At 39.6% G+C, this 24,808-nt stretch overlaps 1 protein-coding gene across 1 annotated transcript in view; it reads left to right on the plus strand.

Moving 5' to 3' along the window:
- LOC112868851 (sulfotransferase 1C1-like) overlaps positions 1–23,089 on the plus strand; it is a 42,276-nt gene extending 19,187 nt beyond the window's left edge. The window contains exons 4-8 of the mRNA XM_025931831.2: positions 15,821–15,918; positions 18,778–18,904; positions 19,849–19,943; positions 21,138–21,318; positions 21,553–23,089. Of these exons, the coding sequence (XP_025787616.2) occupies positions 15,821–15,918; positions 18,778–18,904; positions 19,849–19,943; positions 21,138–21,318; positions 21,553–21,665 (614 nt within the window). The 3' untranslated portion in view covers positions 21,666–23,089. The remainder of the gene's footprint in view (positions 1–15,820; positions 15,919–18,777; positions 18,905–19,848; positions 19,944–21,137; positions 21,319–21,552) is intronic.
- Positions 23,090–24,808: the final 1,719 nt, after the last annotated feature.

The following is a 24,808-nucleotide window of genomic DNA, read 5'->3' on the forward strand; positions in this document are numbered from 1 at the left end:
TTGTAAACAGAAAGAGAAAAAAATTATTTTTATTTTCCATTTTTATTAAAAATATTTTTCTTTAACTTTTTTCTACTATATATTTTTATTTTTTTGTAAAATTTTTCAAATTCTATTCCATCATTTCATTTTATTTCATTCTACTCATTTTTTCAAATTTTCAAATGTTTTTCTTTTTTTTTCCCCCTCTCTTTTCTCTAATCTATCAAGCTTCTTTCAACAACCAGACCAAAACACACCTAGGGCCTAACATCATTTATTTGATTTGTGTGTGTGTGTGTGTGTGTGTGTGTGTGTGTGTGTTGTTTTTAATTTTTTTAACTAAAAAAATTTTTACCTTATTAATTCCTTTTCTTCCTTCAAAACGATGAAACGAGGGAATTCACCCCAAAAGAAAGAGCAGGAAGAAATGACAGCCAGGAACTTAATCAACACAGATACAAGCAAGATGTCTGAACCAGAATTTAGAATCATGATAATAAGAATACTAGCTGGGGTAAAAAATAGATTAGAATCCCTTTCTGTGGAGATAAAAGAAGTAAAAGCTAGTCAAGATGAAATAAAATGCTATAACTGAGCTGCAATATCAAATGGATGCCACGGTGGCAAGAATGGGTAAGGCAGAACAGTGAATCAGTGATATAGAGGACAAACATGGAGAATAATGAAGCAGAAAAAAAGAGGGAGACTAAGGCAAAAGGTCACGATTTAAGAATTAGAGAAATCAGTGACTCATTAAAAAGGAAAAACATCAGAATCATAGTCCCAGAAGATGAAGAGACAGAAAAAGGGGTATAAGGGTTATGTGAGCAAATCATAGCAAAAAAAACTTTTCAAAAAAAAAGAAAAACTTTCCTAACCCGGGAAAGACACAGACATCAAAATCCAGGAAGCGCAGAGGACTCCCATAAGATTCAAAAAGAATGAAATCCATTTGCAACTAAATGGATGGAACTAGAGGGTATAATGCTAAGCAAAATTAGTCAGTCAGAGAAAGATAAAGATCATATGACTTCACTAATGTGAGGACTTTAAGATACAAAACAGATAAACATAAGGGAAGGGAAGCAAAAATAATATAAAAACAGGGAGGGGGACAAAACATAAGAGACTCTTAAATGTGGAGAACAAACAGAGGGTTACCAGATGGGAGGGGGATTGGGCTAAATGGGTAAAGGGCATTAAAGAATCTACTCCTGAGATCATTGATGCACTATATGCTAACTAACTTGTATGTAAATTTTTAAAAAGAAATTTAAAAAAAAGAAATTTTGTTAACAGAAAATCTGAAAATAAAATAAAATAAAATAAAATAAAATAAAATAAAATAAAATAAAATATGCAATTGGGTAACATCAGACAGCTTACTTCCTACTGGTGATTGGGAATTCGAGAGTGATCATTAATGTATAACACAGAGAAGGCAGGGTGAGGACTCCTAGCATCCAGTGATTAAGAACCATATTCCTCTGTGATTGTGCTCCTTTGGCATAGAGGATTATCGTCAAATATATTTCATCTATAACCAGTCAACCACAGAATCCAACAAAATTATATATAGCATCATTATCATTAACAAACAATTACACTTCACACCAAAGATACTAAGAAACAGCACACATACACAGATATCAAATGTAGGATTTAAGAAACAAAACAGATGAACATAGGGGAAGGGAAAAAAAGAAAGGGAAACAAACCATATGAGACTCAACCATAGAGAATAAACTGAGGGTTGATGGAGGTGAGGTGGGTGGGAGATTGGCTAAATGGGTGATGGATATTAAAGAGGGCACTTGCTGTGTTGAGCACTGGGTGTTATATGTAAGTGATAAATCACTAAATTCCACTCCCGAAACCATTATTACTCTATATGTTAACTAACTAGAATGTAAGTAAAAGTTTGAAAAAAAAAAAACCACAAAATTAAACTTAAAAATTAAAAAAAAAAAAAAAAGGAAACAGCACACAGTCACAGACAGCACCCTTGAAGAGCTTGAAATCAGTTAAGAATAAAGGACATGTTTTTATAAAGTAAATAGTGGCAAATACTAGCTTTTGTAATAGATGACAACCCAATGATGAAAAGCCATAGACTTTGGAATCAAATAATCCAGCTTCAAATGTTTATCTGGGTGACATTGAGCAAATTATTAACTCTCAAGCCCAAGTTATTTTTTTATTTTTAAAATAATACCTATTGAAAACCCATTATTGATTGGGTCAACTATTCTAGCACCATTAGTTGAAAAAAATATATCTTTTTTTCCCATTGAATAACCTTGGCCTCTTTTCCAAAATCAACTAACCATATATGTATAGGTATATTCTAGATTTTCTATTCTGTTCCTCTCCATTTTGTGTCTATCTCTATGCCAACACTACACCTTCTGCTTGCTGTAGCTTTATAAGCTTTGAAATTAGGTATTATAAATTCAGATTTCTTCTTTTTCAAAGTTGCTTTAGCTATTTTAGGATCTTTGTAAATTCTAGAATCAGGCTGTTAGTTTCTAGGAAAAAAATATATTCCAATATTTGGTTGGGATTGCATTGAATCTATTGATCTGTTTGGGAAGAAGTATTACCCTAACAAAATCAGGATTTCTGATCTGGGAATGTGGTTCATCTCAATTATTTAGGCTTTGTTTAATTTCCCTTGCTAGTGTCTGGTACCTTCTATCACTTAGGTCTGGCACATCTTCAATCAAATTTAACCCTAAAAATGTTTATTTAATGCTATTATAAATGGCATTTTTCTATTTTAATCTTTATTTGTTGCTGGTATACTGAAATATAATTGCTATTTGTATTGGACCTTGTATCCTGCATCCTAGCTTATTGACTCTAGTAACTTTTTTGTATATTCTATTGGGTTTTCTACATGAACCATCACGTGTTCTGTGAATAATGAGTATTTTTCTTCTTCCTTTCCAGTCTGGATATCTGTTATTTTCTTGTCCTTGCTTTACTGCATTCCCTGGAGCCTCCAGTGCAATGTCAAACAGAAATCATGAAAACAAACATCCTTGTCTTCTTCCTGATCTTAAGGGAAAAGCATCCAGGTCTTACCATCAAGTATGATGCTAGCTAAAGCTTTTTTGTAGATATTCTTTATCAGGGCCAAGAAGCTCCCTTCAATTCTTTATTTTCTCAGAGTCTTTAATCATAAATCACTGTTGAATTTTGTCAGTGTTCTTTGAGCTGGGGATTTAATCCATTCATTTTCAGCCATTCTCTGTTTATGACTATACATTTTTCTCGATTGCTATTTTAAATATATTTGGTTTTGATATGTAGTGTTTTCTTTACATTTCATTTTACCACATTTGTCAGAATTCCTGTAATTTTACACCAGAGACATTTAGTAGATGTTTTTAATTTCCAGATGGAAGGGTGTTTTTTTTGGGGGGGGAGGGTGCTTTGTATTTAATTACTAGTTTTATTGCACTTGTGATCAAAGAGTGTTGTTTGTAGTATTCCACCTTTTTGAAAATTATTCACCTGTACTATATTATCAATTTTTATGAATATTCTGTGTGCACTTGAGAAAATACATTCTCTATTATCCAGATCTAATATATTCTGTATGTTACTTAAATCTTATATATGCTTTTTCTTTTTGTCCACTTGACTTGTCATGTACTAAGAATTAAACATCCTTTTATTAGTGTATTTCTATTTTTCCTTACATCTACTGTGGTTTCTGTTTTATATAAGTGGTTATTCTGTTATTTGGTACATAAATATTCATGATTTTTCTATTGTATTATTATAATGGAGACTTTAGCATTATAAAGTTCTTTTTTTTTAAGTTTATTTATCTATGCTGAGACAGAGAGAGAGCACACACAAGTACATGCACAAGGAAGGGCAGAGAGAGAGGGACAGAGAGAATCCCAAGGAGGCTCTGCACTGTTAACACAGAGCTTGATGCAGGGCTCAATCCCATGAACCATGAGATCATGACCTAAGCCAAAATTAAGAGTCAGACCCTTAACTGACCAAGCCACCCAGGCACCTCTAGAGTTCCTTTCTTCTCTTATATAATGCTTTTGGGGTTGAATACTACTTTATCTGATAATGTCATAATCCTTGCTTTTTTGTAGTTTCCATTTGCATTTTGTATATCTATCTACCCTTTTATTTTTACTCTTTCTTGTGTTTTAGGTGTGTCTTCTATGCTGCATATGATTGGGTTTTCTCTTATGAGCCAATTTGAACCTATTTTTATTCACTTAAGTAATCTCTATATCCAACATGGGGCTCAAACTCACAACCCCAAGATCAAGAGTCATGTGCTGTTCCAACTGAGCCAGCCAAGCACCCCTTGAATCATCTATTTATAATAGATGATTTAATCCCACTCACATTTATTGATATGACTGATATGTTTGTTCACAATTATGTCATATATCATATGTCATATGTCAAACTAACATGAGTTTACTCCTTAGTGAGTCACAGATAAAAACTACACCAGGTAGAGCTGTCACACAAAGGAAACTTTATTTGCAGCAAATAAGGAGATCATGGGGATAATTTCCAAAGCCATGACTCTCACAACAAGGGTAAATGGGTTCATTTTATTTAGGGTTAGGATAAATATTCAGAAAGGGGAGTTTTGTCATGTATGTTAAGGGGGAGGCATAACGTCATGCATGCGCCTTAAGGAAACATGCCTATACATACATTGCATGTTATGTTAATGAGGCCTGTGCTCCTCCTTGGGTGGAGATTTTAATATTATAATGAAGTAAAGGTAACTGTTGGTCACTCCACAGGTCACTCCATGGTCCATCTGCACAGATGTGAGTTGAATGTTGAGCTCAAACTGGTCTGGGTGGTCTGGGCCAGTTGGAGCTCATCATCAGGGCAGTCGTTATTGCTTGAGGGATAGTTTTGGTTTCCATCACAGGATGCCATGACCATTGGGTCTTTTGCCCGAGTTAAGAGATAAGCTGAAAAGAAGAGCTTGACGGAAAATGTGAGACAAATGGTGGTGGTTACAAGCAGGTGGGTAAGATCAGGTCTTGGTGTCTAGCTAGTGACAATATTGTCATGTGCAATAAGAAATATTTAGTTTCTTTCCCTATTTGTTATATCCTTTTTGCTTTTCTTTTTTTTTTTTAAATGTGTGGGAGTTTTTATTTTTTTAAGTTTTTTATTTTAATTCCAATTATAGTAAACATACAGTGCTATATTAGTTCAGGTATACAATACAGTGATTCAACAATTCTATATGTTACTCTGTGCTCATCACAATAAGTGTATTTATAATCTCTTTCACCTATTTGACCCATCTCCTCATCTAGTTCCCCTCTGGTAACCATCCGTTTGTTCTCCATAGTTAAGAGTCTTTTCTTGATTTGTCTCTCTCTTTTTTTTTTTTAATTTTTCTTCTGTTCATCTGTTTTGTTTCCTAAATTCCACATATGAGTGAAATTATATGGTATTTGTCTTTCTCTGACTGACTTATTTCACTTAGCATAATACACTCTAGCTCCATCCATGTCATTACCTCATTGCAAATGGCAAGAGTTCATTATTTTCTATGGCTCAGTAATACTGCATCTTCTTTATCCATTCATCTATTGATGGACACTTGGCTTCTTCCATATTTTGGCTATTGTAAATAATGATGTAATAAATATAGGGGTCAATATATCCTTTCGAATTAATGTTTTTATATTCTTTGGGTAAATGCCCAGTACTGTGATTACTATATTGTAGAGTAGTTCTGTTTTGAATTTTTTGAGGAAGCTCTATAGTGTTTTCCACAGTGATTGTACCAGTTTGTATTCCCACCAACAGTCCAAAAGGGTTCCTTTTTCTCCACATCCTCACCAACACTTGTTATTTCTTGTGTTTTTGATTTTAGCTATTCTGACAGGTGTGAGGTGATATCTCATATTTTTTTAAATATATACATATATTTTTTAAGTTTATTTTTGAGAGAGAGAGAGAAAGAGACAGGGAGAGCATGAAAAGGGGGCAGAGAGAGATTGGGAGACACAGAATACAAAGCAGGCTCCAGGCTCTGAGCTATGAAGGTTTAAAGCCCATGAACAGCAAGATCATGACCTGAGCCAAAGTCCAACACTCAATCGACTGAGCCGCTCAGGCACCCATTATTGTAGTTTTGATTTGCATTTCCCTGATGATGAGTGATGTTGAACATCTTTTCATGTGTCTGTTGGCCATCTGTAAGTCTTCCTGGAGAAATGTCTATTCATGTCTTCTGGCCACTTTAGTGGCAAAACTGCCCACTTTAGTGGCAAGTGCCCTTGGTTTTTGTGGCATTGAATTATATATGTTCTTTATATATTTTAGATACTAACCCTTTATCAGATATATAATTTGCAAATATCTTCTCCCATTAAGTAAGGTGTCTTTTTAGTTTTGCTAATTGTTTCCTTTTCTGAGCAGAAGATTTTTATTTTGATGTGGTTCCAATAGTTTATTTTTGCTTTTATTTCATTTGTTTCAGGAGTAATGTCTAGAAAAATGTTGCTATGGCCAATGTCAGAGAAATTACTGCCTGTTCTCTCTTCTAGGATGTTTATGGTTTCAGGTCTCACATTTAGGTCTTTCACCCATTTTTTAAGTTTTATTTATTTTTGAGAAAGAGAACACAAACAGGGGAGGAACAGAGAGAGAGGAGGACAGAGGATCTGAAGGAGCTGACAGCAGCGAGCCTGATGTGGAGCTCAAACTCACAAACTGCAAGATCATAAACTAAGCTGAAGTCAAATGCTCAACTGACTGAGTCACCCAGGTGCCTTTTTCATCCAGTTTGAAGTGATATTTGTGTATGGTGTAAGAAAGTGATCCAGCTTCATTCTTCTGCATGTAGCTGTCCAAATTTCCCAACACTACTTGTTGAAGAATGAGTCTTTTTCCCATTGGATATTCTTTCCTGCTTGTTGAAGATTAATTGATCACATAATTTTGGGTTTGTTCCTGGGCTTTCTATCCTGGTCTATCGCTCTATGTGTCTATGTTTGTGTCAGTACCATAGTGTTTTGATTGCTACAACTTTGTAGTATAACTTGAAGTCCAGAATTGTGATACCTCCAGCTTTGTTTTTCTTCTTCAAGATTGTTCTATTTGGGGTCTTTTGTGGTTTTATACAAATTTTAGGATTATTTGTTGAGAATAAGTGCTGTTGGTATTTTGATAGGGATTGCATTAAATGTGTAGATTACTTTGGGTAGTATGAACATTTTAACAATATTTGTTCTTCCAATCCATGAGCATGGAATGTCTTTCCATTTTTTGTGTGTCATCTTCAATTTATGTCATCAATGTTTTATAGTTTTCAGAGTACAGATCTTTCACTTCCTTGGATAACTGTATTCCTAGGTATACTATTATTTTTGATGCAATTATAAATGGGGTCACTTTCTCAATTCCTCTTTCTGGTGCTTAGTTATTATTGTATACAAATGCAATAGATTTCTGTACATTAATTTTGTATCCTGTGACTCTGATGAATTTATTTATCAGTTCTAATAGTTTCTTGGTGGAGTTTTTAGGGGTTTTTTATATATAGTATCATGTCAGCTGCAAATAGTTAAAGGTTTACTTCTTCCTTATCAATTTGGATGGCTTTGTGTGGGAGTTTTTCATTTTTTTTTCTTTAGGAAATTCTTAAGTTTTTTCTAGCAATTGGTTGTTTATGTATTATTATCACCTTTTATAAGTACTTAATCCTCTTTTTTCTTACTTAGGCTTTTACTACCTGATCTGCCAGTTTCAAAGGAATTTTTTATTCCCCCTGTTACTTATACAACCACCAGTAATCCTACTCTAAATTTTAAGTTGCATTCTTTCTACTTTATTACAGCCTATAAGGTTTACATATTGTTATTCCACCTATCCCTTCATCCCTTTTAAGTTTTAGTTCTAGTATTAAATAATGTGAAATTCTCACTATCAATCCTTGTACTAATGTTTTCCTTTTGGTTAAATCAAACTTACCCTAGTGAATTGTTCAGGAAAATACATATATATTGTATTCTGTGTGTGTTCTTGAATGTTTTAAACTGTTTTCTATAGTGTTGATACTTGAAGCACAGCTTGCCTGGATATATCTTTCATTCACACTTTCTTTCCTTAAGTTTCTTGAAAATGTTCTACTGTTTACTTGTTTTGTATGCTGTTTTTGATAAGTCTGATGCCAGTTTAATTCTCTTGACTTTATGAATCATTTCATCTTTTACCTGGAGTAAGAATTTTTTTCTTTATCTTAAAATATAATAATTTTAGTTTGGTATGTTTCAGAGTTGATCAATAATAATCAACTTTTTATGATATGCATGGTTAAGAAAGTTTTGCAAAGAAGTGTTATATTTTGGCTAGCGTGGTTAAGAATACATTGTTTGGCTTGCCACAAAGGTAAAATGATGTCTACCACCACCAGGCAGTCAACAGAGGTTTTGCAATTGTTTTGATGGAGGCAAGTTTCTCCAGAGAAGCAGATAGCTCTTTCAGAAAAGTAGAATCTATGAGGTCTTCAGGTTCCATCAAGTGGAGGCATTTTTACAAATGGAGGCCTCTGTGCTGACAGTTACCACAGTCATTTCCTTCCTGGGGCAGAGGTGATCTCAAGGTGGGAATCCCAAGGTCAAGTAAGGTTGAAGTACATTGTCTCTCATCTTTCCCTTGGGTTGTGGCATTGCTGTCTGTAAGGCAGTCACAACTCTAATGGCAGCAAGAGCTCTTGGGCTGGGGCAGTGTCATCTGAGGCATTGCTGTGCTTGGGGATGGTGAGGCCAGGAGAGGGTGGTTTCCCAGGTGAAGATCCATGAAGGGTAGAAGTGGCTGCTGGTGTTAAATACCAAATACATGTCCTAGAGGCCTGTCTCAGGGTGAGACTACAAGTGTGGACTCTACTACTAGATGGGCAGACCTCATTGGGCTCCATTAGATCATTAGGGTGCACTTCGCAAAGGAGCATGCAATATCCATGACTGAACTTTATGGGGACCACATCCATAATGCATATAGATTCTGGATACATTGATAGGCTCACAGTAGGGATATTTTGTGGATGGCAGATGTACAATCCAGAGATAACCCCATGAAAACTATGATAGGGTGGTTAGAGCACAAACCTGCCAGCCAAGATGGGTCTGATTTGGTTGACAGTAGGGCCATTTGGCCTGGGGTAAATATAATTTGAGGCATGGTGTAAGGATGGAATGACTCTTTTAAGCATCACTTCCATTGGCACCATTTAATGTAGAAGAGATGAACTCTGGGTCAGAATTTGTGCCTGCTGAATTGACCCCTGCTACATAGAGCCTGCAACACTTGGTGCTCAGCCATCGTTCAGTACAGTTGTATACCTGGCTAATTTTGTTCCAGCTCATCTCCTGAGATAGAGTTAGGCTGGAGGGATCTACCAACAACCCTATTATCCAAGGTAGCCACAGTAAAAGAGAGCATTTGCATTTGACTAGCTTGTGGGGTGTCCTTCAGGGAAAGCAATCTGGATAGCAACAAAAGGAGGAGCATGTTTGCTTAGGAGCAAGAGATCATTTACCTCTTCATTTAAGGTGGGGTAGAGACCTGGCCTGCATCCACTGAGAGCCACCATTGGATTCTATGGTTCTTTTGGGGCTTCATTTCTTAATGTGACTGGCATCCACTGGGCAGAATACCTTTTTCTTCTCTCTGAGATCCACAATCCCACTAGTTGACCCTGAAGCCATAATTTCAATCTCCCACAAAACTTTCTATGAATTTGCTTTAATTAACCTGCTTTAAAACCAGAATATTGAGCAAGGCCAGTGTCCTTACCTTTGTGGCTAATACTGGACCATCATCCATGCCAAAGAAATTGGGATAATCATGATCTCTAAGCAATTTGGTAGGGTTTGTTCCATTGAGCTCTCTATTAGAAGAGGGTCATATTGTACAATCCACCCCTGATGAGGTTGCCAGCATATGGAAGACAGTGAGGCAATGGAAAGATCACAATGGTGAGGGAAGCATTCATCCAGTGAACAGAAGTGAATGACATCCTCCTTGATGTCAGAGGAGTCAGGGTTCCCTGTCAGTACCAGAAGGGGGTTTTTGGAGAAGATGTATTTGGTGTGGGGGTAGGAAGAGAGCCAGGAATCAAGCAGTATTAGAGCCATGAGGAAAATTTCTGTCCACTTGGGGCCTCCCTTCTGTTTAAAATTTGAGAAGCATGTCTCTGAAGGCCATTGTTCCTCTCCATACGTCCACCTGCTTGGGGCCAGTGAGCTAGGCAGAAATTCCACAAGATTCCATGTTCCAGAGCCCATTATTGAACTGCTTGGGAGGTGGAAGGCTATCTTGATCTGAATCTGTAATGTCTGGTGGGTGTAAGGGGACAAGCACATATCTGGTTAAGGAGGATATTGAGCAATAGGAAGCAGTGTTTCTGGAGAGAACAGCCTGTAGGCATCCTGAGAAGGTATTGATGATGGTGTTTACATACCCACTAGCTCCAGCAGAAGGCAGCAGCCTGATACAACAAATTTGCCATCACAAGTTGTCACACTGACCTGATAATCTTCCAGAGTTTTGTTTGGGGACAAGGAAGCAATCAATTATCTACCACCAGTTTGGATAGAGCAAGGGTGAAAAGGATTCCACGCCTGTTTCCCCAATCAGTGAGTGTTGTTGCTCCCCTTTGGCCTGAAATAGGGGTCTGCTCTTCTGGTGGGCATGGCATCTCTGGAGGAATAGTTATATGGAGGTTATGTCTGGAATGTTATTGGAATGTTGGAACAAGGAGTCTGCAATGTTATTAGAATGTGCTTCTGGTGTTTGTTGGCATTTGTACGCAGACATGAGTGACTATAATTGGCAGAAGTGAATTGGCTGTCCTTCTCCAAATGGAGACACCCAGAGACATTGAATTATCCTTTTGCCATTATCCAGACCAGACTGAGAACCCACTGGCTAAGAGCTCAGGAGTCAGTAAAAATATATGCCCTTGGGAGTCTCACTTTGTGGTCTGTTGTGGAACCAAGCACACTGCCACCAACCCTGCCATCTGGGCCAAGCCAGGAGCGGCCTTCTTGACTAGGGATGACCACTGCAGCCTGCTGGTGGGCAGCATTGTGTATGATGGCAGCACTGCTGTATGTGAAGAACACTCACTCCCTTTCCATGCCAGACAACTGGTCCCAGGGAGCTTCTCAAAATGCTATAGGGGCCAACATTGGGGGTGCCACCAGTTGCCTTCATTAATAGTAAGCAAGAGGCTGAGCTTTGAGGAGCCACACCCTCCTGTAATCTGGAAAGGCCCTTGACATCAGATTGAGCTTTTTTAAAGGTACCATTTTCACTGTAACAATGAGGTCTCAGGACCATGCTGAACCTTTGCTGGGTTGAATTGCTAACCCAATGAAGGATGGGGACTTTTTGCAAATCAGGGTGGGCTATGAATGCCTTTTTTCCCAAAAGGGTCCAGTGGACTGCCAAAATTTCATGCTCAAGTGGCATGTGCTAAGCTGCTGTCTGGGGCAGATCTTTGATCCAGGTCCCATGGACAGTCAGATAAAGCCATGCTTAGTCCCAAGACTCCACAAGGCCTAATCAAATATCTCCACTTATTCAATTCAAAAGCCTGAGCCCAGAGAGACTAAGGACAGGACCTGCTGTATGGCTTGCTGGGCCAGATGCAAGACAGTTTGGTGAGATTCTCCCAAATGGAAAGAAGCTGGATTGCATCTAACAGCACAAATAGGTTTTAGTAAAATGGTAAATGTAGAATGTGTTGCCCCCCAAAAGTGAAGACACCTGATAAGTGTTTTGCCTGCTATAATGTAACAGGAGGCTTAATTATAAGGAGTTGGTGTTTTATAGTGAGAGAAACTTCACAGTCCTCAGCTGCCACATTATGTCTAGAAACTTGAAAGAAGTGGCTGGTCCTTGGATCTTATGCAAGGTAATGGCCCATCCTCTCTGCTATAAATACATTACTAAGTGTAAGTCTCCTGGATGGCATCCTCAAAAGGTTCCAAAGGGAGAATGTCACTTATATAATATCAAAGGCTACAGTGGGTTAATTGGAGTGAATTGAAATCTTGTCTGCATTGGTTATATGCAAAAGCAGGGTGCTTAAATGTTTAAATAACCCATGGGCACCCAAGTAAACGTTCAAAATGCCCTTGAAACGGAAAGCAAATTGAAGTTGTGAGTCTTCCATTATCAGGATCAAGTGAAACACCGTTGGCTAGATCTAGGACATCAAAGTAAGGACCGCATGCTTTTTGGATGTCATCTACCATGTCTATAATACTGGGAATGGGAAACTTAATGATAGAAACCTGTGCATTTAAGTTTTGATAGTCAATTGTGTTTTTTTAAGTATTTCTTTTTTTTTTAAGTTTATTAATTTTGAGAGAGAAGGGGAGAGGTGAACGGGGGTCGGGGGGACAGAGATACAGGGAGAAAGAGATTCCCAAGCAGGCTCCACACAGCACAGAGCCCAACGTGGGGCTCAGTCTTACAAACTATGAGATAATGACATGAGCTGAAATGAAGAGTCAGACACTTAACTGATTGAGCCACCCAGACACCCCCCCCCCTCCAATAATAGTCAATAGTTAATTCCATTAACTGGTAGCCAGTTTTCACACTGACCAGACCGGGCTATTAAAGTGTGAGATGGGGGGCCTATTGACCCCAATTCAAGTATATCTCTAATGACAGACCTTAGGTCCTGTATACTCAGTCAATAATGTGGTGTATTTAGTTTTTTTCCTGGAGGAGGCAATTGGGCAGGTTACTGTCTGGCACCTTTTATGAGAAATCCAGGAATTTGGGTTTATTCTACTAGGCATGTCATGAAGTAAGTGCATGCAAACCTATAATAGGGAAAAAGAGAGCCAGGGAGGCCACCACCACTGGCAACTGGTTTGGAAAGCCATAGCCAGCTTTCCTTGTACTCCCTTTGTGGTTTTATTGGCTTTGACTTGTAGGCTGTAGGAGATTATTTGAGAAATTTAGAAGGATTACCTGGGATTACTATGACTTGGGCTATGGTGTTTGACAAAGAAAAGAATATCAGGTTACTGCCTTAGTCCCTGTGGACTACTGAGTCATGAATAGGCAATTATCCCCAGGGGGTGACAAGTTCCATGAGCCATTCAGTTCTAGGGTAATGCTCTGGGGCTTTGTCAGGCCCACAGGTCAGTGATGTTGTTTGGGGCAGAGGGAGCTTTGAAACCCCCTAAAGTCATCTGGGCCATTGAGATTGGGATCTTTTTCAAAATGAACATGAGTTTTTGAGAGGAGCTTGCACCATAACTGTCCAGATATGAGATCTGGACCCCCAGCTGGCAGAGTGTCTCCCTCATGAAGGAAGAACTGTCAAGTCTATTCCCAGCATGGCCTCCAGAATATTATGGGAGGTCCTCTTAAAATGAAGTTTGGTCCTGTCATTTGGTGGAGGCTCCCGCAAGAAGAATTCTCTGGATTCATAATCAATTGGGACTTCCTCAGATTGGAGATGAAATCCAGGTCATCTGGATAGGTTGCTATATTCAAAGGAGTGATATACCCACAGGACCATATCAATCATGCAGGAAAGGAGTTGGGCCTCATTGAATATCTTCCACTGGCTTTGAATCTTTGCAGTAATAACTATGATAAAAGGGTAGACTTCACAACAAACCTTGAAAATCCAAGTAAGCAGAGAGTGGGATTTGCCCTCTATATCTTTGGGGCTTGTGCCTTTGGGTTTGGATTCTCCCTTGTTATTAGAAATCCCAGTTAGGACATGGAGACAATCTGTGGCTGCAGTTTTTGCTTTAATTCTGGTTGAATTAGTCCTGGGGTAGTCTCTTGTGGGTTGGAGGTTGGGTCATCTGTGTCTGTCCAGAATTTGGACTTTTAAAAAGTTATCCATTTGGGGCTTCTTGTAAATACTGACTAGTTGACTCATGTCTGTGAGTTGAGTAATAATAGCTCAGAGTCAGTATTAAACACTCTCAACAGCCAGTCAGCCCCTTTTCCTTCCTCCTGCTCTACAGTCCTTTCAGATATTTTTAATCTTGAGGTGTGTAAAGCTTCAAATTTCAGTTTCTAATTCTCTATTACCCACCACTGATTTGACTTTCTGAATCCTCACTGGAAAAATCTGTGGTAGACGTCCCCAGTGGCCAATACCTGCTGCTTCCCTCTCCAGGGTGTCCCAATTGACTTCACTGGGTTTAGTGTTAGTCTCCATCAGACCAGCAGTGGCAGAATCATTAGGGCTGGCCCCAGGTCCCTAGAGTATAGAACCAGTCCCTTGGTCTGTTGGTACACCACAACACTGAGCAGTGCCCACAGCACCTCTATGAGTGTTTTCCATTTAGTACAGAGCTTGCTAATTTCCTCAGACAGTTTTAGTTGATGCAGGCACCAGGTGCTCAAGTCATTTGTACTTGGCTATTAGATTTTGTGCCCCTATACACCAGGAGTGGGACCCCTGATACCTCATAGGGCCAGGGGACAAACTGCCACAGCAGCAAGGTATGCAGTGACAGAGGGACCGTGGGACCCAGCCACTCTTGCCTTTTTGAGGGGCCATTACCTCCCCAGTGAGGACATCCCTATCATCCAACTTATAACTTAGAGTCCTAGTACATCCCATAAGCACCGCCAATCAGAGACAGGGAGTGTCCCTCTCCTCTTAGGGGCACTGCACATTTATGTGGCCCTATATGTGAGCCGGGTGTGCAACTCACATATTCCCTTCTGTTAACTAAGGGCAACAGGATATTGCTAAAATCTTAGCCAGTTGCCCCTAACAGTCAGCATCTGGGTCTGTACTACAAGCCGAGAAACATGCTCAAAGTCTAACAGCCACTGAGAGTAACCTTGGGCATTAATAAGTGGGAAATACATCCATGGCCCCTCAAACCAGCTCTGATTAGCAATACTCTCAAGGTTTGGGAGAATTATCATTGCTTTTTTTGTAACTTGCACTTTTGGGATGGAAACTTGGGGCAGCTCTCTGAAAAGGCAGTATGCAGTAGGGCAAAGCAGTGCAACCAAACTCCAGTAGGCAGTGGATTCCTTCCCCATTGAATTATGCACATGATAAAGCCCGTCAGTAAGCCATTGAAACTAAAATGCATTTCTTATTATCAAAAGCAAGCTGATTTAGTCCATCCTACTTGTGAACCTAATTGTGACTTTGTTAAATTAACATTTGGTGGTCTGGTGAGCCTCAGTTCAAGGAAAGACCATAAGGAATTGAAATAGCACTGTCCACTACTCCTTGGTCCTGGAGGAAATACAGGGCATGCCTTGAGTGACCAAATGAGGGGTCAAGGCAGGATGCTGGTAGAGAGATGGGACCTGGGGCACATGCCCTTATTAAGGTCCATAAGTGGAATAAAGCAGCTGGAGAAGAGCTGGCCAGTAATTCACCTACATCAAGAGGGACACCAGCTCTTCTCCAGCTGCTTTATTCTACTCTCCATTGCAGTAATAGAAAACCCCAAAGGACAAAATATCCAAGTGCTTGTTGGGGTCATAGTTATCACCATCCTCAGACCTCCCAAAGCATCTTCATCTTCCCACACAAGTACAACCAATCCATCAAATAAGAAGAGTAATGTTGCCTCCCTTGGTGGTTTCCGGTATCTCATCAGTGATTTCCTCTACCTGAATGGATGGTAGAGGTGTCACCAGGAGGGAAGCATTTAAACATGTAAAACCATAATTTTAGGCAAAGACAACTATTTGGTAAATCTCATTCTAGATATTTAACAAACAATAATATTGAATTCAGGGGGCTGATGATGAAAAATGTTCAAGCAAATGGTGTGGCCTTCTTTCCCAGGTCTAGATCTGGCCGAAAAAATGCCTTCTCCTAGAACTATGAAGACTCACCTTCCTGTTCAGTTGCTGCCACCTTCCTTCTGGAAAGAAAATTCAAAGGTAGGAAAATCCAACTCTTCAAGCCCAATTTTGATCATATGGACAAACACTATCTCTGTCTAAGTGGAAAAAATCAAAGATGTTGAAAGATAAATAACCAATGAAGGTATACAGCAGATGGTGTCCTTACCTCTACATTCCCACATACTCCATCCTGGATCCAACTTTCTTTCAAAATATTATTTCTGGGTATATACTAGGAAGTTTTCATACAAAATCATTCTGATTAGCTGCCAGTGAACCCACATCCAAAGACAACAAGTTGTGAAACAAAGCACATATTTCCTGAAGAAGGCTTTTATCTTAGTTTGAATCATCTAAGAAGCAAAAGCCAAGGTATAAAAGTGATTTATTTAAGGAAAACTTGTGAAGGGAAAGGTAGAGCAATACAAAGAAAGATGAACAACCATAATACCATGATACTACATTGACCACCCTTACAGAATATCTTGTGGAGCAAGCTCCCAGGAACTGTTATAACACTATGTCCTCCGTTTTCAAAAATTTTCATTTATTTTGACCTTCCAAATTCAGGATCAATGTGTAATGTAAAGCAAAATGCTAGTGTTGCTTTTCGATATATGCTTCATCAGTGAGTCTTAAAGTCAATGAAATATGGAATATAAGCAAAATACGGACTTATCAATTTGCAGTGAAAAGTGTAGCCATCCAGCAGAATCAAAATGTTTTTATCAACTAGACCAGAAGATCTTCTCCTTGCAGGCAAGCTACTTTAGAAACCCAGACTGAACCCTTACCAAGAAAACCATAAGGGTCAAGTCTATTTAGTCAAGACAATTTCCCCTATGTGTGGTGCTCAGATACACAGGGCAAGTGATTGCTTTTGACTCTTTTTTTTTTTTTCTGGGCTTCCATGAGTCACCAGATCTTCATCTTGCCCATCTCCCATCTCCAAACAAGGTACAATACAATTGAATAAGATTCCACATTCCAATATGTTATCCCATTCATTACCTGCTTCTCTGAGATTACACCCAGGTCATTTTGATTTGTGAAAACTTCCTGCTTTGTTCCCACAGGTAGATAACTCATGTGACTCTTGATGCTCAATAAGCAATATTATTTCCAAATGGTATTATAGATTCAATGTGAGAAGAAATAATAGCATTTTGTTAGTCATCATACTAGCACCTTCTTTTTATAAAAATCAGCCTTCTAAAAATGTAAAAATCTCAATGATGGCACCTCCTTTTATCTGTTTAGAATTGTGGATTATTTGAGCAGGAAGTGACATTAGAGAGTTTAGGCCAAGATTTTCATTTTATGATGCAGTGGTAAGCTAAATAGCCATCCCATAAAGATATCCATGTCCTAATCAACAGAACCTGTGAATGCTACCTTATATGGTAAAATGAGATTTGCAGATTTGATTAAGTTGGGGATCTTGAGATGAGAAGATTATCCTAGATTAATAGGTGGGCCCTAAATATCATCAAAAGGATTCTTAGAAGAGGGAGACAAGAAGATCAAAGTAAAAAATAGGAGCTGTGAAAAGTGAAGCCAGGGATTGGGTCAAGAGCCAAGGAATGCAAGTGGCCTTTGGGGGCTAGCAACAGCAAGTGAAGGGATTCTCCCTTACTGCCACCAAAGGGACCAGCCCTGCCAACAGCTTGACCTGAACCCAGTGAAATCTAGCCTCTAGAACCATAAGAGAATAAATCTCTTATTGTTTAAGCCAGTACATTTGTTACAGCAGCCATGAGGGATTCACACAGATAAGTCAGCAGGCTCTCAGAAAATGTCCTGGACATTAGGTCATATCCAGTCATCAGACTCCTGCCACAAGCACACTGGATATGTTCCCCGTCTAGCACAGACTGCCCCTTCACAATTACTCAAGTTTACAAAAAGGCAGTAACCAACACCAGCATTAAGAAATGTATTTACATTATAAGATGGTGCAGCTGTGTCACACTTTTTGGTTCCCTACATGTTTTCACAAATATCAGAGAAAAATCAAGCAGTAGGAAAAGAGGCAGAGAAACATGTTGGGTCTGTGCTCCTCTAAGACAGCAGTGGGGGAAAGGCAGCTGGGAAAGCAAGAGCCTGGGGAGATTGGCTGAGAGAGAAATACCACTGGGTGAATGGTTGTGTTGGACACAGAAATTCTGTTCAGTAAGTGAGACATGGGAAAATGCTTGTGACACCATTAATGTGCTCCTCCTCTCCAGCTCTGCTGAGAATGCACACAGCAGCACAGGTGGGCATTAGAGCCTGGACAGTGAGTGGGAAAAAGGGAACCACAGGACACAAAGCAAAGAGGTGACATCTCCCCGGCCAGACCACACCCCTGCTTTTCCAATGAAAAGAATCATCACAAGCAGCTCCAAAGGGAGACTTAGCACTGCCGTCAAAAGTCCTGCAATCTTACCACAAATGAAAAGTAGGAGTGATATCATTAATCTATAAAGCTGCGGTTCATCATGTGCAGATGAGACCAAATGGCTGACTGCATTAGCTACCCCCATAAAATAACCTAGAGTCCTCACTTAGTGCAAGCCAAGGAGGACCTACCTTACACACTGGAAAAAAACACAGGGGCCTCTTTAGCCTCCAGGAATATCATAGTTAGGGTGACCATAGTATTTATCAGGCAAACCAGGGTACTTTTAAGAAAAGGAGGGATGCTCCTAATCATTATCTGAAACCACAGATATATGTTGGAACTCTGGACAAACTGGAAAATGTGGTCATCCCGATCACAGAAAAGGCACACACGTTCAGATACTCAAATGGGATAGTCTAAGATTCTTCTAATACTAAGGTCCTCTGCATTGAGCAATAATATTTCTGTGTTTTGTTTTCTCTCTGTCTCAATCACTTGCTGGCTGATTTCAGATTATCTATGTGGCTAGAAATGCAAAAGACACTGTGGTGTCCTACTACCATTTCTCAAGAATGGCTGCACTACTACCTAACCCTGGTACATGGGAGGAGTTTGTTGAGGCATTCAAAGCTGGTAAAGGTAAGTGAAAGGAAATTGTGGGTGCATGTGTCCTTATTCATTCATGTTTCCTTGTTCACTACTGACTTCAGAAAGGATGGGTTTTCAGTGAATGATTGTAGTCATCAAGGTCATGGGAGGGTGTGATGGCACATTCAAACTGGATCATTTGGGGAGAATTTAAACAAGAGACTATTTAGAAAGCTACGGGCAGAGTTTAAAGAAACAAACAGGTGATAATACAGTGTTCTTGGGTGAGTACGAGCAGGGAGCCATTGCCCCCTGGAAAAAGGACAGGGCCCCTTAACAGGAGCTGAAGGCTTCATTAAGGGAAACAGACCACAACAGTGACCCAACAGGAAGAGCATCAGGGAAATAAACATACCTTCCCTACTCTCCTTTACCCCCAAAAGCCTCTGAGTACCTTTTCCTGGCAAAGCCCAGGTGGAAGTCTGAGCACAAAGGAGGCATCGACGCAGTCCCTAGAGGTCAACCTCACAGGGTGGAGGAGGGTTCAGAGTGGATTTGGCAGGGCCAACAGAAGACACCCAGTGCACCTCTCTTCCTCTCATTCACCATTACAGAGAGTAAAAGTGCCCAAATATCTGGTAATTATAGATTTTCCAGAATGAAAATCAGCCTACTAGGATACAATGTTTATTGTGTAACACTAATCTAGGCATCATGTAGTGATGCAAAAGAAAGAAAGATTATGACTCCTGGCAACTACACAGTATCTAATGTGCTATTAAGTTCCAGAGAAGAAATATAAAATCAAGGAATACAGAATACTTCTTATCATCTCCCTAAATATTAAAAAAACTGTCTTCTGCAAATAAGAATTCTGTCCAGAGTCTTTGTCTTCTTTGCCTTTTTCCCTTTTATTTGAGACATCCATGCTCATTGTATAAGTTTCAAGTTGATATTGATGCCCCCCCCCCACACTTCTCTCTTGTTCCCTCCAGTGCTATGGGGCTCCTGGTATGACCATGTGAAGGGATGGTGGGATGCAAAAGACCAGCACCGTATTCTCTACATCTTCTATGAGGACATGAAGGAGGTGAGGGGCAGTGCAGTCTACCATATTCTCCAGGGCAGCAAACCACAGTCGTGGTCCTGTTTGTGGGCTTGCCCACAGGAGAGCCTTCAGTGCAAGTCCTTTCTCTCCATGACACTCTTCTTGACTCAGTTTTACCCTTGAAAGTTCTAACTACTTTTCTGCTCTTCTCAATTTTCTTTGTTTCAGTTCAAAGTTTCTGAAAGATCCTTCCTCCTCAGGAAATATCACATGTCTTTATAGTTGAATTAATTCTGACACTCATGAACCATGTCTTCACCTACAAAGTGGGTATCATCTCATTTTTTATCTCATGAAATTATTATAAGGATTTATAAGATCACATATGCAAAGTGCCTAGTTGTGTTCAGTGAACGTGCAGGGACAGTTTCCTTCTCCCTCTTCCACACCCCAGGCCCACATCACAAACTGAAGTTTAATCATTGGCAGGATTGGTCTCACATATTGGGACAGAGGACGGATTTTTCCATTTCAAATCATTGTGTATGAGAGGCATGACAAAATCACTCTCAGGACCCCAAGGTTAGTGTCCTAGAATTAAACTACTTCTTGTGCCAATGGTGAGAAATCTAATCAAAAGCTATAGCTCCTTTTCTGCAACTCTTTGATCAAAGAACCAGTGCACAAGAACTCACATTTCTGTATCAACTTGAGATTCCTTTGTATTAATCCCTTTACTGACCTTCTATTAAATTCACAGACTTTTTGTCATCTTTTATAGCTCAAATACTAAATTTGGTCATACCATGACTCACCTGCAACATTTTTTCTCCTTTATACAACTTTTCCTTATCTCTACCAGGAAACATAATTGCTGCTTTCAACAAATCTCATGGATCTCTCTCTCAATCTCAATCTCTCTCTCTCTCTCTCTCTCTCTCTCTCTCTGTATGTGTGTGTGTGTGTGGACAGCATGTTTTCTGGGCCAGTTCTTACAGTTAGTTATGTCTACATTCATCTCCCTATTGCAGCATGAGCCTCCTGAGGGCAGGAACAGCTCTCATTTTTGTGTCTTGGCAGCACCTTTGCACATAGTCGTCACTTGAGGGATGTTTATTGAATATATTTGAACTGATCCCTTAACTCATTTCTCCCCAAACACTGTTTGTCCACACAGAATGTCATCCTTAATGGAAAACTCAAATTATTTGCTTTGTATAACTATTCTACATACAGGACCCAAAGCGGGAAATTCAGAAGATTTTGAAGTTCTTGGAGAAAGAAATACCAGAGGAAATTCTGAATAAAATCATCTATCACACCTCCTTTGATGTAATGAAGCACAACCCAATGGCCAACTACACCACTTTGCCTATCGGCTTCCTGGACCACTCTATCTCCCCTTTTATGAGGAAAGGTACGTTAAGATTCATATTCTCAGATGCCAGATTGGACTCTGTGGTCCCCATGCTCTGCTTAGATTTTCCAGTAATGTTTCTTGCCCCATTATACATTCTTGTCAGTGACACTACATAATTTTTCAGAGGGAAACTTCCTTTTTTTTCCCCACTCTTATCCTGGTTCCAAGGGTGTGTGCTCACTCCACCCTGTACTCTTGTGTGGTAATCACTGAGACTTTGCTCCATTTCAGGCATGCCTGGGGACTGGAAGAGCCATTTCACTGTGACCCAGAATGAAGAATTTGACAAGGACTACCAGAAGAAGATGGCAGGGAGCACCCTGACCTTCCGCACAGAGATCTGAGGGCAACAGGGGAGCCCATCAGTCAAGGACCTCCTTCCTAGATTTTAGACACTTGAGCCTCATAATCAAGAATACTTAAACTTTAATCCTGAGCTTTCCTACACTCTCAGAAATTCTATGCCACTGTGATATACTTCATCCAAATGCAACCAAATCTTGGGTAGAAATTTAAAATTAAATTACATGATCATTCACATAGACACCCACCACATGATGGTGTGCTTATCTGCAAACCCATGATATAACCCAATCACTATCTCACAATAGCCTGGCTTCCTGGATGCAAAATTCATTAAAAGAGAGAAATAGAGAAGAGTAGAACTTCAACATAAGATAAAGTGAGTGAGAAGCAGAGAAGGAGAAGGTGAACACTATGGAGAATGTGAAAAGGGAACCAGGTTTTATCCTTAACCATCAACAATGAGACACAGAGGATGGCCCAGCTCTTGGAAGTATTAGGTTATGAGGTGCAGAAGGTAAAAAGAAGGGAAGCCAGTGAACTGTGCCTGACTCAGGAGGTCTCAAGCTGGACATGAAGAAAGGCCAGAAAGGAATGGGTGATAAGCAGCACAAGAAACAGAAACAGATGCAGTTCACTTTTGAGACCAACACAAGGCAGACAGGCAGAAAACAATATATATTTCAGATGGGCTTTTAGAGAGAAATGGAGGAAAAATCTTCAAGTTAGCCCCCCTCCCTCAAAGAAAATAAGATACCAGCACCACATGCACTTTAAGAAAATCTTGAGTATCACATCTCTGGAAGGATCATCTTTCATGCTTCTTAAAAAGAGGCTGTAAGCAAAATGGTCAATATTGATAAATTATTCAGCTACACATGTAATTATGTTCTGCCTCTTTTTTTCATTAAAACCTGTCTCAAGAAAGTGTCTAGCATCATTTACACAAGTAGTGTGACTATCAATGTATTATTTTAAAAGGATGTCAGGAAGGTACAGTTTGTGGGAGTACTGCATTCCTATGCCACTAAATCATAATATACAGAATATTATCAACTCTGTGCAGGAACAAAAGAAGCCCCATTTGCATTCTTTCATCGTCATACTTTCTAAGCATGAAAATCATTAACCACATGGCAAATAATCCAGTACAGTATTTGTGCAGTGCCAAGCTGCTCTGAGGAAATACATGGTGAAGTGAACCAGCATGATTGAATAGTAAATACATTTTTTATCAGTGAACACCCACACCACATTCCCAGCTCACATTCTAAGAGCTATCTAAAAATATAGACAGCAGACTACTAAAACTCCCTTTTTGTACACAGTATGACCTGGGCAAATAAAGGGAATATCTGTAATGCGTCTGGAGTTCACAAATTGGGAAAATGTGCAGCTATTCTTTTATGAATTGTAAGATTCTTTTTACTTTTATTATAAAAATAAATTCCATTCTTGTATTCTCCATCAGTTTCAGTTGCAGAGTATTCATGGATTTCTCTCTCACAACGTTCTGATATATGCTTTAAAACAATACTTGGAGTACTAACAAGAAGTAATGGCTTCATTCAATTTTAGTTAGCTACCTGGTTAGTTATTTTGAGAGGGGGGCAGGGAGGGCAGAGAGAGAGGGAGAGATAGAATCCGAAGCAGGCTCCATGCTGTCAGCAGAGCCCAAAGTGGGGCTCTATCTCATGAATCACATCTGAAATCAAGAGTCTGAGGCTTGACTGAGCCACTCAGGTGTCCCAGGCTTCATTCAATTTTAAGTCTTTAGTCCCAGCTCTATAAAATCATGATGATGGAGAAAGTGACTATCCACGTATCCAGGGCAATATAATATCTTTCTAATCACATATTACATATTTACACACACACACACACACACACACACACACACACATTACTCTATATACTGTGGTCGTGTAAGATGATATTGTAAATATTCATGGTTAAGGGATTTGGAGCCATGCAATTAGAAGGAGAGAAAAACAGAGTAATGGGAAATGGAACTGAGCTTGGAATCCTGAAACCAGAATAAGAAGTTGAGGAATCAGGTCACACTGCCCAAAGACTTCATTGGTGATGAGAGGACTAAGAATCAACAGGTGGGACCCAGCAGAGCTAAGTGAACTCATGCCCCTGCTCCCGGCCAGGCCCATTTTTTAGCACACTCCTGGAGCTGGAGCATATTGCCTGTACCTCCTCCAGGCTGTAATTCGGTTCATCTGGGCACTCAGAACACTGTCATCACAACCTGGGGTTCCGGGGATCCTTTCTGATTATCTAACAAATACCAAAACCTTCCTAACTGGCATGTTTAGAAAAAGAAAACCAAGGCTTAGTGGAAATATGGTTAGAAAGGCAGTTTTTCCCTAGTAGAACGCTGGGATCAGAGTGTCTTTGTCATGGAAAAGTCTGTGAGTGTGAGGTAGCCCTGAGCAGAAGCTCCCCTTTCCCAAAATAGTGTAGCCTTCTTGGTCCCTCCATCCTTCCAAGCCATCTGTTGTCCCAGGCTCCTGGGCCCTTCTTTTGCTCTTTGGTATTCTATGGGCTTCCCATCCTAACATACCCAAGCCCATTGCCTACCCTTGGGGAAGAGGATCTCATTCCCCACCCTGCATCCACCAGTCTTCTGTCCCTTACCCATCTCACTCATAATAAACCTGTGTGGGGTTTGCTGGTAATGAAACTTCAAAACATCCATCTGTGTCAAACTTAGTCCACATAATCTGGAATATTCTGAATTCAAGTATGTGAAATGGTAATAACAAATGATGGAGAGGGGTACCTGGGTGGCTCAATCTGTTAAGTGTCTGACTCTTCATACCAGCTCAGGTCAGGACCTCATGGTTTATGAGTTCAAGCCCTGCACTGACAGTGTGGAGCCTCCTTGGGATTCTTTCTCTCACCCTCTCTCTCTGCCCTTCCTCTGTACTCTCTCTCTCCCTTTCTCAAAATAAATAAATAAACTTTAAAAAATGATGGAGAAAGGAAGGCAAGGCATGGGAATAAAAACTCTTAAATCTTTCTAGGTATCCACTCTTTTTCTTTCTTTCTTTCTTTTTTTTTTTTTTTTTTTTTGGCTTGAAGAAATTAGAGTTTATACTAGTGAAATCTGATGACCAGCTTTCTTCTGAGTTTACTTTTCAGTGCCAAACCATCCACCCTCCTTCATCATCAC

This window comes from Puma concolor, chromosome A3, assembly GCF_028749965.1.
Source record: "Puma concolor isolate L17-30 chromosome A3, mPumCon1.1.hap2, whole genome shotgun sequence".
NCBI lineage: Eukaryota > Metazoa > Chordata > Mammalia > Carnivora > Felidae > Puma > Puma concolor.